Source organism: Elephas maximus, chromosome 8, assembly GCF_024166365.1.
Source record: "Elephas maximus indicus isolate mEleMax1 chromosome 8, mEleMax1 primary haplotype, whole genome shotgun sequence".
In the NCBI taxonomy this organism is placed as follows: domain Eukaryota; kingdom Metazoa; phylum Chordata; class Mammalia; order Proboscidea; family Elephantidae; genus Elephas; species Elephas maximus.
The window spans coordinates 115,555,978-115,572,870 of NC_064826.1; the positions used below are offsets into that span (position 1 = coordinate 115,555,978).

At 38.3% G+C, this 16,893-nt stretch overlaps 1 protein-coding gene across 1 annotated transcript in view; it reads right to left on the reverse strand.

The window, feature by feature from the left end:
- The window catches only part of ABCA13 (ATP binding cassette subfamily A member 13), a 570,776-nt gene that overhangs the window by 95,454 nt on the left and 458,429 nt on the right, over positions 1-16,893 (reverse strand). Inside the window, 2 exon segments of the mRNA XM_049894281.1 lie at positions 6,000-6,156; positions 11,695-11,810. Of these exon segments, the coding sequence (XP_049750238.1) occupies positions 6,000-6,156; positions 11,695-11,810 (273 nt within the window).

Sequence of the window (16,893 nt, forward strand, 5' to 3'; positions counted from 1 at the left end):
TAGTCTCAACCTGAGTTATTTCAAAGCTTCTACTCTTTTATTAAATCACCTCAATCTCAGAAGAAATCTTATAATTTTCAAGTACCTTCAATCTCCTAATATTCAAAGAAAATAGAACCTACTAGAAGGGTTTTCTTCAATGTCATCCTTTTCCCTCTACTAACTCAGTTTATCTATATCAGGTATTCTTGCCAGAAGGAGTTTTTACTGGGCTCTGGGTCCTTCTCTAGGCCTTCAGATTGCCAATTCTGTCCTCTCTCCTACATCATCATCATCTCTACTTGCTTCTTTCCATTAGTGATTTTTCATACTCAAGTCTGTCCCATCCTAAAAGCTCTATCCAATGCTCCCTCATGCCCACATCCTCTCTGCCTACCATAACCTCTCTCTTGTGTGACTCCCAAGCTTACTGAAAATGTCAACTGTTTACTCATTCATCACACCATCACCTCCTTTACTTCTTAACCAACTGCCATTTCCTTTGAAACTGATTTCATCAGGTCATCAAAGCTCTTCTTGTTGGAAAATGCAACGAGCACTTCTTGAGGACTGCCAATGGAACTCTTGAAAGTACATGCCACCAACAACCCCCTTCTTCCCAAAATGCTCTTTTCCCTTGAATATATTCTTCCAGCCTTACTGGCCAGTGCCTTTCAGATTCTCAGAGACTCTGTATTCTTTACTTCTCCCAAATATTAGTCCTCAGGCTTTCTCTTTTATTTGTGGTTTTCTCACATTTCACCCTCTACCTTCTCTGGGCTGATGACTTCCAAATCTTTAGCTTGAAATCAGATATCTACACTGAGTACCAAACTGGATAACCAGCTTCTTAGTAGACATCTCCTCGTGGGTCCCATATACATCTCAAATTCAACATGTCCACAATAAAAGCCATCCAAGGACTACCATTACAGAGTGCTCAGATAGTTGGCAAGTATTTACTGAGCCTCAAACACATTCCATGCTCTGTTCCAGGTTCTGGGGTACAGCATTAAGAGCAGAAAACATCCCTTACACAGTCTCCTTCTTGAGCCTGCTCATTGAATGGAACCAGCATTCAGTCTTTCCTTCCTCTCTTTCACGTCCCACATTGAGTCAATTCTTCCTCCAAAATAACTTCAAATCTACTTCTTTCAATTCCTGTTGCTGTTACCTTAATTCAAGCTATAAAACTCTCTCTCCTAGGTTGTTGTAACAGCTTTCTTTCTAACCAGTTCCTCCCCTCCAATCATTATCCCCTCCAATTGTCTTTACACTGCATCTTTCTCAAATGAAAACTTTTTCCTTGATTAAAGCCACCTAAAGCCATTTTCTATTTCCTTTAGATGAAGCCCAAGCACTTAAGCAAGGCATGGGATGCCCTCTCTATGTTTAAGTACTTCTTCAGCCTTCTATTTTGTCCTTCACATTTTACTCTCCAGCCTTACTCAGCCAATTATAGTTACTGGAAAGCATACTGGGCCTTGCCTTATGCTCTTTCCTATGACTGTAATGCCTCCCACTTTCCGCCTTCAGATAATTAGCTTAGAGCTCACCTCTGAGCACTCCCAGACTTGGTTAGGAGCTACTCTTCTGATCTCAAAGGACACTCTGAATTCATCACTAGTGTACTTCCAATCACACGGTTCACCTCTCTATTTGATCTACTGGACTTTAAACTCTTTTAGGGCAATGCATGAGTATGTTCATCACTATATGCCAAAAACCAAATATAATGTGTAGGATACAGCAGGCGATTGATAAATAAGGTCTTAATGAGTGAATGGACAAACATTTGCAGCATCAGAATATTTTCTTCTAGAGAATAGACACAGGCATGTTTTATATAAATCATATGTCCTAGTGCATAAATAGTTAATTCATTCAGTTCAAGAAAATATCAAGAAGAGTATTCTTCCAGTCATTCATCTACTTAGCAATAAAGCAAAATATTTAAGACTTTGGAATATGCAAGTGATCAAATTTGAGTTCAAGAACTGGCTTTGCCACTTTTTAGAAACACTTGGTTTGTGGCATTGTGGGAAGTTAATTAACTTCTCTAAGCCTTAGTTGGAAGCCCTGGTGGCATAGTGGTTAAGAGCTATGGCTGCTAATCAAAAGGTTGGCAGTTCGAATCTACTAGGCACTCCTTGGAAAATCTATGCGGCAGTTCTACTCTGTCCTATAGGGTCGCTATGAGTAGGAATCGACTCAACGGCAGTGGTTTTTTTTTTTTTGAGTTAAGCCTTAGTTTAACATGCTTTAATGTTGATAACATGAGTAGTCACAAAGTGACATGCATGTATAAATAAATGGATAACATTAGTAGTTATTTTACCAAGTAACTCTGAGCATTTAAATAACATGGAAAATTCCTAGCTCATAGTTGTTGTTAGTAGCCATCCAGTCAACTCCAACTCACCATAATCTTGTGTAAAACAGAACAAAATGTTCCCCAGTCCTGTGCCTTCTTCAAGATCTTTGGTATGTTTAAAACCATTGTTGTGACTATTGTGTCAATCCATCTCACTGAGGGTTTCCTTCATTTTCACCGACCTTCTACTTTATGAAACTTTATGTTCTTGTCTGGCATTTATCTTTCCTGATGATGTGTCCAAAGTAAGTGAGCCAAGTCTCTCCATCTTTGCTTCTAAGGAGCATTCTGATATATTTCTTCTAAGGCTGATTTGTTCATTCTTTTGGCAAAGGCTCTACCACAGTGTGTTGAACTTGACCTTTCTGGTCCAAGGACTAAGATCTTCCCAGCAGAAAACACAACCTTTTGGTACAATACACTGAAATGGTGGGCTATTGAGTTGACCTTCAGATTTAAAGTAGCTACTTTAAAGTATTTAACCCAGAAAGATCATATGACTACAATTACCAAAGCTATGCAAACAGAATGGAGAATTAGACCTGCATGTTTACAGTCTTTCCTTACATTCAAATTTAATAACTGATCCAAAAAGAAGCAATAATTTTTTATAAGGGAGCAAAATTAGCATAATATGTACATATAATATACAATGGTGTATGTTTCATATAAATATTAAACAATTAACTTATAGAATTGTCACTTACACATTTCATACTAGATAAAAACTAAAAACACATTGCCGTTCAGTCAATTCTGACTCATAGTAACCCTATAGGACAGAGCAGAACTGCCCCATAGGGTTTCCAAGGAGCACCTGGTAGATTCGAACTGCTGACATTTTGGTTAGCAGCCAAATGCTTAACCACTATGCCACCAGGGTTTCCTCATACTAGATAATTCCCAGTTTTTCCTTATAACACAAATTTATAACCCACTAGTATAAATTGCAGTCTTAAATAATGTGATTTGGAGGCAGTAGAAAATTCGATAAAGACTTTTAGAGGCATATATTTTTTTTTTTATTGTTATAGTTTTTGCATGTAGACAAGTAAATATTAAAGTGTCATTTAATTTTCCCTTAGCTCTTAAATTGACTGACTGCCACTATTTATAGATTTCAACCAGTCCTGAAGGGGCTTATTAATGCTACTTTCCATAAAACCATGTCCTTGGATAAATTAATATGCCACATGAAAGGATTTTCTACTAGTGGTTATAGTGTAGAAACAACAGAGTATTCCAACTTTTAACTCAGGAGCTGATAATTAAGGAAAAATGACATACTGACAGTGATGGCTTTATATCTGACGTTAAAGAATTCACAATTGTCTCTATGAAAATATGAGCAAATGTGTCCAGCATGTATGAACACTGAATGAGAAAACAATCAGCACATGTGAGGGAGGGTGTAGTTGTACAGATTCATGGGGATAATGATCCACCAGTGTCCATTCTAGGATATGTGCAGATGGAGTATAGTGACAGTATACGGAGAAATGAATCGCTGAAGCCCATGAGGTTTTACACCAGCTCCATCCTATCAGGAAGCCTCACGAGCTCGCGAGATAGACGTTTCAGATCTTGAGTTAGGACCCAAAGTGCATTGTCTACAGAAATCAACTTATAGATTGCGATTTTATAAAAAATTAAAATGATCATTTTGACTCTATAGTTTATATACACAATGGTTAATACTGTTTTTTAAGAATGATCTGAGAGTCTTTCATTGATTTTATAAGAATATACTGCAAGCTACACAACTTATAAATAAATGCTTAGAATCATCCATTTATAATGATGTTTTATCAACAATATCAAAATAAAGAGCAAAGGAAATGAATGACCTTATAAAACGCAATAAAATGCCTTTAGAGATTTGTTACAAATGGATTTTGATCCACTTTTCCACAGACAATCTATTCTGTGGATGTTTTTTCCCTAGGTAAGTAATATTATTTATAATTTGAGGGTAGCAATGCTTTTCTCTCTTCCGTACTATTAGAACCACGAAGATGGAAAGGCTCCTGGCTAGTTTCCTCTTTGGCTCTAGAAAAACCTTTCTCTATCCTTCCTTTTTGTTTTGGAGCTAAACCCACCTTATATGATTCTGTCCCCTAGAGCAGACCTCTGCTTTCGAGTTTCTCACCATAGAGGTTATCTACCTTGATCTGTGTTCCTCCCACCTTAGTTCATTACTGACATCTCTAGTGGTCCCTGTCATATTAGAGATCTGATGAAGGAGAATAGAAAATTGTATAACTGCTTCTGCTGATTTCAATTTTGTCTTCAAGCTAAAGCCAATTAATGGCTCCATAGTTTTCTGTTTAAAGGCTAGGCATATTAATACAGATTAGTGACAACACTAGAGCTCTAAAAATCACCAAAATAGATTGTTGCCTCCATCGAATGCATAATAAATGTTTGCATACATCACTCCTTCTATACAAGTATGATACACAGCAATAAAAAGTAACAATGAAAAATAACACCACCCGTTCCCTTGAAAGTCAGCTGAGTTCTGGAAGTCCAGCCATGTAGAAGTGAGCCTGTGCCACAGAACCACATATTCATCCCCTTTCCATTTTAAATGAGAACAGAGTGCATCCTTCAGACCTGGGGCCTCTGTGTCTTTCCTAGATTATTTTCTCTGCCTTGGAGTCAGCGGAACATCTAGGCCCCTAGGAACTTCTGAGAGATGAGACTTCATGCCAACAGCAGGGAGTCAGGAGATGGAAGCTTGATCAGAGTCAAGAACAGCAGGAATGAAAAGGATTGGCATATGGGGCAGAGAGGAGTGCAAACCAAAGTCCATTCCCATAGGCAACACAGGGGGTGATGTGAAGCAGAAGGATGGACTAAGGCAGAGGCCACTGCAAGGCGTGTTACATTGGGGGGCAGATGGGGTGAAAGAGCATGGCCAGGAATGAAGAGATATGTCAGCAGAATGGGATTCAGTCTGATCTAGAGGCCTGCTAGGGATGACACCCACAAAAGCTACTTGCTAATGAGAATGGCCTGTTGGAGAGGGGTGTTCTTAGGGAGAGGTATTCCCCTCACAGGGAGAAATGCTCTGTAACCACAGAGTCAGTCTTCAGGGCAGCCTACTGCTCCAACACTTTGAAAGTAGCAAAACCAAATTGGTGCCAGAGATCACGAGCATCACCTTAGATAATACTCCAGACATGATCTAGTCTGAGAGCGCAGTCAGCCGCTGTGGCCAACCCTACCCCATAGGGTCTGAACCCAAAGGTAGGAATGTCTGCCCTTCCTATTGCAGCACTTTGACAAGACACATTTTCATTCATGCATTCATTCATCCAACCATTAATTCTATAATTCATCAACAAAGAGTCACTGACTAAGATGCTAGGGAGGCAGCCATGACCATCTTAGTCAGTGTACCCTCACTAATGGAGCAACAGAGACTGCGGCTTTCTGTCACTTATTGCTAAGGCTGGGCCTGGCTCTACCAGAGTGGCATAATTATTTTTGTTAATTAGTCAGTTTTACTTTCTGGAGTTCAAAGACAGTGGATACTAGCGTATTTCCATTTAATGCCAGTTGGGAATGCAACAAAATAGGCCTGAGTGAACATTCTGTCCTTAAGAGTGCCCTTGAAGAAGTGATGCTGATATTCACTGACCTGAGCTTTGGAGATGATGGCCAACAGACGTGGCATGATGGTAATGAGCATGGTGCAAAGGCCACAGATAAAGTTTAAAGAGATGTAGGAAATGAAAGCTACATCTGAACTTGAGAAGATCCTGGACAAGAGATACATCCATGGAAGGGTTGCATATCTGACAAGTAAAGAGAAAAAAATAATGTTTAGTTTACTGTAATGTGTATTTCTACGAAGGCTGAATTATAGATGAAATGGTATTGGCTTGGTCATTTTTCTCACAAAGTAAACAGAAACACACTTTTCTTAATAAATCTTAGTCTTTTCTAAAGATAATATTATTTCTAGGGCCAAAGACACTGTACTATAATGGAAAGAACATTGGATGGGGTCAAAACACATGGCTCACATGTGGGCCTGGACTTGCAAGCTCTGTGACCTGGGGCAAGTCAGTTGACTGTTCCTATCATTGCCTCCTTTCCAAGCCTGGACCTGGTCCTTTTGTTTGACTCTCTTCAGTAAAGCGAGGATAAAACTTACTTTGTGGCAGTGGAAATTAAATGATATCAAGACTATGGAGAGATATAGAGCTCCATTTGATTACAAGGCATTAAAATAAGAACTGAAAGCTCCTTTTCTGAGTCCTTGTGTCATATGTTTCCACACTGTTCTCTCATAAGGATGGGTGTTATAATCACGAGTTCATAGAGAGGGAAATACGAGTTAAGAAAGCTAAAATACCCCGACTGAGGTTCCACAGCTATTAAGCAGTGATGCTGAAAATGGGATTCAGATTGGTTTGCCTCCAAAACAGGGTAGTAAGTGGCATCAATGAATATTAAATCCTAGAAACCATCCTGAGAATCAGATGACATCAAGATCTAAGAAGTCACCCATTGATCTTTCTTTCTTTTCCCTTCATCTTTGAATCAGGTTTCATTCATGGCCAACTTCCTTCATCTTCTTTCTGTCAGTACCCTGTACCCCATTAAGGGAAATTGGCACTTTGAGTTATGGTACAAAATACCAGCAGAGAATGCATAATAAATGTTTATTTTTAAGTCATAGCCTTTCTCATAAGACTCACATACATACGGGGTCCTCACATGTTCTCTGTACACTCCTGATAAACTTGTCAGTATTGTCATAATGGTTTATTGGTGTTACCTGTAATCCCTCAGTGCCTTCTAAATGACTGAGGTTTCCCTGATGTGTCAATTAGTTTTTAATTTATGAGACTTTAAAATGAAGAGAGATGGTAAACCCCAGCTTTTTTTTTTTTTTAAGTGTAGTTCCTTTTTCATGTGAAATCTATGACATTGGAATGTGTCCCTGGGTGAAACAGATAAATTCTCGTGTTTCAGAAAATGGAACACAGTAAAACCTACAAAAGCCAGAAACTGTGTGAGGCAAAAACCAGTTGGAGAAGAAAAACTCACATATTTTCCACCAAAACAAGCAATGGGAAAGCGGTAAGACTACTTCCTGTCGAAGGTAGAAAATTGATAAGACCCAGAAAAAGAAGGCAGTTCAGGCTCTCACAGCTTTCACTGCATACATAAAATAATGTTATACAAAAATCACATAGTCTTTCAGAAACTTTACTCAAAGGTAATCTACCTCATAATTTAGGTGTGAAGAAAATGATTTTACAGTACACAGACTGATGTGAGAGCTTTAAACAACTGCTCTAAAAGAGGCACTGTATCAAATAATTAAATTAAAACAATTATCAACAAGGTAAATGTCTTAGTTACCTAGTTTCACTATAACAGAAACATCATACCAAAAACAACCCATTCCCACACGGGATTGTAACCCCAGGTATAGAGGTTAGGATTTACAACACATATTTTGGGGTGGACACAATTCAATCCATAACAGTAAGTCATAACTTTTTCGTGCTAGGTATAAAATAAAACACTACAGAAAGAAATCAAATCCCCCAGGCATGCCCCCTCCCACCGCACTCCCTGGCCCGTTTTGAGTATAAATCAAGTGCTACTCATATGGCTGCTTGGAGAAGAAATGAAACAATAGCATTGAAAGTGTTTTTGAAACAGAAATATAAGTATTAATAGCAGATTGGGAGTCTATTTTGGGGCTCTAATTACTGTAAAGCCAGGCGCTTCTTGGAAACACTATGGGGCAGTTCTACTCTGTCCTATAGGGTTGCTATGAGTCAGAATTGACTCGATGGCAATGGGTTTAATTACTGTAAAATTCATCCTTAACTTGAAACTAATGATTCAAACTCTATATTCTATATTCTATAACAACAGGTGACAACTTGGTTTTCTTTTCCTTGTAACAGCCCTTTAAATAGCCGAAGGTAACCATTGTGGTCCCCCGATGGCTCCACTACAAAAGACCAAACATAGCCAGTCTTTTCACTGCTCCTTGTATGTCAACATATACAACCAATTCTATTAAACGCTGCAATGTGGGGCCAGGGGAGTTTGGGTAGCAGTATTTACGCAGCATCTGATGAGATCTGCCTGGTACAAAGCACAGCACAATTACCACCTCCTGTGATCAGAACCTCTGTATCCAATAACGCAATCCAAGAATAAAGTGACCTCACTATCCTGCTACAAGTCTGGAATCCCCAATCTGTGCTAGAGGGACCAATTAACACCTCGACCCTGGGCCCTACTCAGTTTGAGATAGTTCAGAATCTGTACTTTGTGACTCATTACATATCTAGTCCATACTGGGCTATGCCATTTAAATATTTAACAAGTAGATCAAAGCGTTATTTAAGAAAAAAAAAAAAAAAGAATCAGAGATAAAGACCTAGTCTTAAATGATGCTACCAGAGAGTTCTCATTGGTACACGAAAGAAACATCTTTCAGTGTATCTTTCCATCAACTATGAATCCATCCATCATCTTCTTTTAATACATTTTATTAGTTACCTTTTCAAATACTTGTTCAAATAATTTGTTAATACCAGCATATTAGAACTGGTAGTCTTCCATTTTTATTTTTATTTTTTTTAGAAAGAAATTAAAGTGGTTTATATGGTATATTTTTGGTGAAATTTATGGTTTTTGATAATCTCCATGCTTTCATTAAAATATAATATGATGTTACTATAGAATTTGCTGGAAATTGACATACTGTTCACAAGTATTCTAGACTTTGTGGGAGGATTTCCCCCTTTTGCCAAGTGGCCTTTCCTCCACACTGCATAGATTTTCCAAGACCCCAAACATGATTCAGTGACCTCATCCTTACAATCTTTTAGCACCAAATACGTAATTTCTCTGAGTCTCAAAAATTCACTTTGTTTAAATTACCTAGACTCTCTTTTCTTTCTGATATTTTTAGACTTATTTTCCTCATTTTGGTACTAATTCTTCAACTTTTCAGCTTAAATATACAGTTTTTCCTGATAAATAAAAAAAAATTGTTAGCGGGTATTTCTTTTTTAATCTCTTCCAAGAAGAGATTAAAGGCACTGATAAGGCATTTGATTCACTTATCCTACCCCTTATTTGTCCTTATCTCAAACTGTTAAATGACTCCATTTTATGTCTGAACCTGTCTTAGGTTCCAGCTCATTCTGGGATTCTAGCCTTCTGATACCAGTGGTTCTTATGGGGACAGAGGGGTGAGCCTGCTCTGATATCGTCACTCAGAGATGGCCAACACACCCTCAGAGATTGCATACCCTCCACCAGGCCTGGAAACTCCTCCACTCTGTCAAAGACCACAACTCATAAAGGAGGATCATCATTTTCAGAGTTATGTGTGTAGCTGAGCTCCCATGAAGAACAACAACCTTTTAAAATTTGAATTCCCCCATGATGCTCCTGTAGACTCTTTTACATGGGATCAGCATACATCCACATACAGTCTGAATGAGATTTTTAGTGCCCCTTGGTTTCTCTAAGCTACCTGAAGTGTGTAACACCTGTTGGTGTACAAATACACTTCAACAGACTGATGAATCTCCTGAAACTCTTTGAAAAATGTTAGAATCATGCTTGTGGGGAAAATTCTTAGCTGAATTCAGATTTGTAAAGGGGTTCACAACCAAAGGTTAATATAAAAATTTCTGAAAACATGTTTGCTTTTTTTAAGAGTCTCCAACCATTTTATTTTATCTAAGTTTTTCCTTAATATTGGAAACCTGCTCTTCTAAAGTTCAAAAATGATTGTATAGCAAAGTCTATTTTACTCACACTATTGAGGCATGATAACATCATTCAACTGGATCAATAAACTGAAATCATACTATTTTCTCAGAACTGGGAATATGTAAATAGTTATAAACAGGTACCTAAACTTCCAACTGAGAATAATAAATGTGTTTACTATGAGCACACTTTATAGCTAAAGACATAATATCATCTAAATATTAAAATAATTCTAATAGTGACAATAATGGCTAAAGTTAATTTAGTGGAAACTCTGTATTAGTCATTGAACTTGGTTTTCCTATGGACTACCTAATTTAATCTTCACAGCAACAGAATTGGAGTTTTACAAGCAAGAAATGGAGGACTAAAGAGAGTAATTGATTTTTCCAAGGTCACAGAGTTAGCAAGTGACAATATCCATATTCCCAAGCAGGTCTGTCTACCTACCTTGCTTATCATCTATCTATCTATCTGCCTGCATGTCTGTGTGTCTATCTATCATTTATATATTTACTATCTCTGTCTATTATCTATCTGCTTATCTTTTATGTATTTTCTACCTTTCTATTATCGTCTATCATCTATCTGCCTGTCTGCCTATCATTTATGTATTTTCTATCTTTCTGTCTATTATCTATCAATCATTTATGTATTTCTATCTTTCTTTCTGTTTATTATTATCTACCTACCTACTTACCTACCTATATATCTGTCTGATCTATCCATCTATTTATCTAATAACAATATAAACTTGTTTAAGAAAAATTCTGTCCCCTAATTAGATGTTCTGAATAACTGTGAATAGTGTGAAAATCAGAACCTAGAGGTTCTCACAGGCATTTTATTTATCTTTGGCTTAAAAAAATGGCAGAACGCTTTGTTTCAAAAATTAACCTTAAATTGTAATAAATCATATGTTAGTTATTTTACCACCATGTGTATTAGCAAGTATCTTTCACATCCTTAGCCCGGATATAGACACACATACACGGCACATAATTATACATTCCTGCAACTGGGTAGTATCACTGTGGAACCACTAACAATGATTCTTATTAGTGAGCATAAATGAGGTTTGTATAAAACAACTCTTCTACTTTTGCTCTTTTTCCTCTAAGAGAAAAAAAAAAAAACAGAATTTGGACAAACCATGTCCAAACTACTAATATCATAGAAGAGGAAAAAATTATGCCACAGAGCTTCATGAGAGAAAGTGCCCAAATGCAGTTGCAGAGCTAACTGGATTACAAGCTTGAGCCCTCAGATTAACGTCAAAGTGAGAATAACAGAGAATCCATTTCAAGCTGCACACATTTGTCAAGCAGCTTAAAGGGCTTTCGGAGACAGGGCCAGTGCCATCTTCATTATGATCCTATCAGCCCTCCCTGCCTCCATGGAACATTCATCATCTTGCCCGAGCTTGTTTCCTTGCCGTCCCTTGTAGAAGCAACATAATTGCTTGAAAGGGGAGAAAATCATGAAGGCGACAGCAGGTTCAAAGCCGTCCTCAGGGTTTTCACTTCCAGAAAACAAACCATAATTCTGCAGCAGTGTCTTTCATCACATACCCGAAAAGTGCCAGCAGGAGGGCTGTGGCTGCCAAGTTCTCCCGGAAAGTAAAAGCTGATAACTGGAAGGCAAAGATAATGGCAACACACAGGCAGACTGAAACCAAGTAAAAGAGCTGAGAAAAGAAAAAGAAGAAAGGGGACCTGTTAGATCAAAGGAACGTATTTATCGTCATCTACATATCTGGAAGTTTTAGTTTCACCTTCCACTTGAATGTATTCCCTTCGCAATTATTTTGCAGATTAGAAATTTTGTAGCAGTGGTATTAGCCCTGGGAGTCCCACACTCATCATCTTAGGGAAGGATCTTGTAGGAACCACCCCGCTGCAGCCATGGAGTTTATTCTTACTCATTGCCGCCACATGTGTTACCAGTAGAACTCAGCTCCACAGGATTTTCTTAGCTGTAATCTTTATGGAAACAGATTGCCAGGCCTTTTTTCCACGGCACTGCTACATGAGTTCAAACTGCCAACCTTTTTGCACTACCTCGGGACTTTATAGGAATCCAGACACCTACAACGAAGCCAGACTTCCTCCACACTTAGAATGAGAACAGATTCCTTACCCTGGTCTACAAACCCCTGTGTGGCACTCTCTGCCTCCCTGTCCAACCCCACCTGTGGAGTTCCCAGACAAGGACGACCATGGCCTCCCTTGGATGGCTCCAGCACACCAATCTTGCTCTTCCCTTGGTGCCTCCGGCTGCACCTATTGGTACACAATATCATCCATGTGGTTGGCCCCTTCTTATTTTTCATTTTTCAGCTTAATGTCACCTCCTTGGAATCCTTCTTTGAGAACCTGATTTAAAGTTACCTTCCACCACATTATCCTCTTTTGTCACTAATCACTAGCCAGTTATATCTTGTGTGTGTAATTTGTTTTTGTTTCACGTCTGCTTCCTTTCATAAGTTCCATGAAGAAAGAGACCTTCTCTACTGTGTTCATTGCTTCATGCTCAATGTCTCAGACACACCCTGGCCCATAACAGAGCCTCAAAAATATTTGTTAAATGAGAGATTGAAAGGAATAAGCAGGAGGTGACTGAATAAAAGTGAAACAACAGTCACTCAAGAACCAAGTGGTTCATCCTGTCCTTAAGGCAAGCATCACATGGTGAACAAGAGGTGGGTTTGGAGGGAGGGATAAGGGGATAATAAACTGAGGATTGTAGAAAAGACAGGAGACTCTGGTATTTGGAGGTTTTGGATGCCCCCTGGTGTCCTGGAAATGTGGGCCCCTGATGTGTGCTCATTCTCCTGGTACCTCCTTCTCCCCTTTTCTCTGAAAAGACCTTGTTCATTAGACATTAAATGGAAGACATGGGAGAATAGAGAGGCCAGTGGTCATGTGTGGCCTTGGGAACAGAATTGAGCCCGGAGTCAGAAGTTGACACCACAAGAGATATGACCCTGGACAAACCACACCCTCTCTTCAGCCTTCAAGAGTATTCCTCTGTAAAGACGAAGGGCCTATAAAGATGAGGGGTCAGTATTTCTCAGTCTTCTTTTTTTTTCCCCCTTTGGCTTGGAAGAATATAAATTTATTTCTTAGAGTTCTGGAGGCTAGAAGTCCAAAATAGGGTATCAGCCATGTTGATTCCTTCTGAGTGTTCTGAGAGAGGAGCTGTTCCATGCCTCCCTCCTGGCTTCTAGTGGCTGCTAGCAAACCTTGGTGTTCCCTTGCTGCTTGTAGATATATCTTCATGTGGCATCTTTTCTCTGTGTATGGGACTCTGTTCTTCTGCGTATCCTCTTACTTTTAAGGAAACACCACCCAGAATGTATTATGATTAGGGCCTACTCTACTCCAGCATGGCCTCATTTAACTTAAGTGATAACATCTACAAAGAAACAACCTATTTCCCCAAACAAGGTCACATTCACAGATACAGGGGTTAAAATGTCAAACCATTTTTTGGGGAGACACAATTCAATCCATAAAAGACTAAGATTCGAGAATGTGTACATTACACTGAATTTTTTTATTCAATAGAATTCATCATACTTTTTTCTCTTTTAATTAGAAAACAACAGAAATTTATTCTCACAGTTTTGGAGGCTGGAAGTCCAAAATCAAGATGTCAGCAGAGTTATGCTCTCTCTGAAGGTTCTAGGGGAGAAATCCTTCCTTGTTTTTCTAGCTGCTGATGATCTCAGGTTTTCTTTGTCTCATACATGCATCACGCCAATCATTACCTCTGCCTGTGTGAGGTTCTTTCCTCTATTTTTTCCCTATTTTTAGAATTTTATTTTGTTGTTGCTGTTGAGAATACACACCGTGAAATATGCACCAACCACTTCTACATGTGCAATTCAGTGATACATTACATTTTTCAAGTTGCACAATGCTTCTCACCCTTCTTTTCTGAGTTATTCCTCCATCGACATAATCTCACTGCCCCCAAAGGTTCTCATCTAATCTTCTGAGTTGTTGCTCTCACTTTGATCTCATATAGATAGTTCTTAAAAGAGCATAATGCTCAATGCAGACACTTTTTACTAGCTAAGCTAAACTATTTTTTAACTTGATTTTGTGTTTATTGTGGAGAATACTCACAGCGAAACATACACTGATTCAACCATTTCTACATGTACAATTCAGTGACATTGATTACATTCTCCCAGTTAGGTAACCATTCTCACTTTTCTTTTCTGAGTTGTTCCTCTCTCATTAAGATAAACTCACTGCCCCCTAAAATTCCTGTCTAATGTTTCAAGTTGCTGTTGTCAGTTTGATCCCATATAGATAGATCTTAAGAGTATAATGCTCAAGGAAGACCTTTTTTACTTAGTTAGGCTAAACTATTGTTTGGTTTTAAGAAGACTTCAGGGGATATTTTTGGATCAAGGTTTAAAGATTATCTCAGGGCAATAGTTTCAAAGGTTCATCCCCCTTTTGTTCATGATTATTCCATGGTATCTTTAATCAAAATTCTCAGTAATGGCAGCAGGGCACCATCCAGTTCTTCTGGTCTCATGGCAAAGGAGGCAGTTGTTCATGGAGGCAACTAGCCACACATTCCATATCCTCTTCTTATTTCTGACTCTCCTTCTTCCTCTGTTGCTCCAGCGAATACAAACAAATAGTTGTGCCTTGGATGGACACTTGGAAGATTTAACACCCCAGGTACCGCGCAGTAAACTAGGAGGTAGAACAGAAGCACTAGACTCATTGATAGGCCATTTAACTAGGATGTACCATGAAACCAAGACCTTAAACCTCCAAACCAAGGAACCAAATCCCATGAGGTGTTACACATAAGCAGTCTTAGCTGCTACTCTTTTTCTCTTTTATTTTTTGTCATTGTTATAAATATATACTATAGCTGCTAACCAAAATGCCGGCAGTTTGAATCCACCAGGTGTCCCTTGGCAACTCTATGGAGGAGTTCTACTCTGTCCTGTAGAGTCATTATGAGTTGGAATCTATACTCGACAGCAATAAGTTTGGTTTTGGGTATCACACAACTTTTGCCATTCAGCTTTTTACAGATGTACAACTTATTGGCAGCAATTATGATAATTGGGTGTGTAACCCTACCCTTAATCAATGTGATTTTTCCTCCACTGTTAATCTTCCCTTTACCCCTCCCTCCTGTCCCTGGTAACTAATAAACTTTGATCTCTATATTTCTACCTTTTCTTGTCTTTTGATATAAGTGAGGTTATAAAATATATGCCCTTTTTTGACTGACATTTCACTCAACATGTCATCAAGCCCCATCCACATTTTACATTTTAGCATGTATCAGAATTTCTTTCTCTTACCAGCTGAGTAGTATTCTTTTGCATGTATGTACTACATTTTGTTTATCCATTCGTCTGTTGATGGACATTTAGGTTGTTTTCACTTTGTTGGCTATTGTAAATACTACTGCAATGAACATTGCTGTACAAGTCTCTGAGTCTCTGCTTTCAAGTCTTTGGTCTATACCTAGGAGTAGAATTGCTGGGTAATATAATAGTTCTATTTTTAGTTTTTGAGAAACTGCAATACTGTTTTCTACAACAGCTGTACCATTTTTCATTCCCACCAGCAATGGATAAGAGTTTGAAAATCCTTGCCAACATTTGTTATTTTCTGTTTTTCTTTGTTTAAATCTTAGCCACCTTAAAAAAAAGAAAAAACACTCACTGCCATGGAGTTGATTCAGGCTCATAGCCACCCCAGTGGGGATTAAATGGTACCTCCTTGTGCTTTTGATTTGCATCTCTCTGATGGCTAATAACACTGAGCATCTTTTAATGTGTTTGGTGGCATTTGAATGTCCTCTTTGGTGAAATGTCTTTTGCTCATTTTATTTTTGGGTTGTCTTTTTGTCGTTATGTTGTAGGAGTTTTATGAATAATTTGCTTATTGTATTCTTATTGAATATATGGTTTCTGAAGATATTTTTCCAGTTTGGCAGCTTGTCTTTACTTTTTTTGTGAATTTTTTGATGAACAAAAGTTTTTCATTTTTATGAGGCCCCATGGAAACCCTGTTGACATAGTGGTTAAGTGCTACAGCTTCTAACCAAGAGGACAGCAGTTCGAATCCACCAGGCACTCCTTGGAAACTCTATGGGGCAGTTCTTCTCTGTCGTATAGGGTCGCTATGAGTCAGAATCAACTCGACAGCAGTGGGTTTGGTTTGATTTGGATGAGGCCCCATTTATTTATTTTGTCATTTGCTGTTTGTGATTTTGTTATTGTATTAGATAATACATTGTTAAAAACTAGGCCTGACAACATTGCCCCTGCATTTTTGTCAAAGTATTTTGTAGTTTTAGGTTGTACATTTAGGTCCTTAATCCATTTTGTCTTTGTTTTTTGTGTATGGTGTGAGGCATGGATCCTGTTTCATTTTTCTGGATGTGAAAATCCAATTTTCCCAGCACCATTTATTGAAGAGACTCTTCTTTCCCTCATCAAATGACATGGCACCTTTGTCAAAATCAGTTGACCACAGATGTGAGGGTTTTATTTCTGGACTCTCAATTCCATCCCATTGGTCTATGTGTCTATTGTTATAACAGTACTAGGCTGCTTTGATTACTCTAGCTGTGTAATATGTTTTAAAATCAGGAAGTGTGAGTCTTCCTACTTTGTTCTTGTTTTTCAACATTGTTTTAGCTATTTGGAGATGCTTTCCACTCCACATAAAGTTGAGGACTAGTTTTTCCATTTCTGTAAAGAATGCTATTAGAATTTT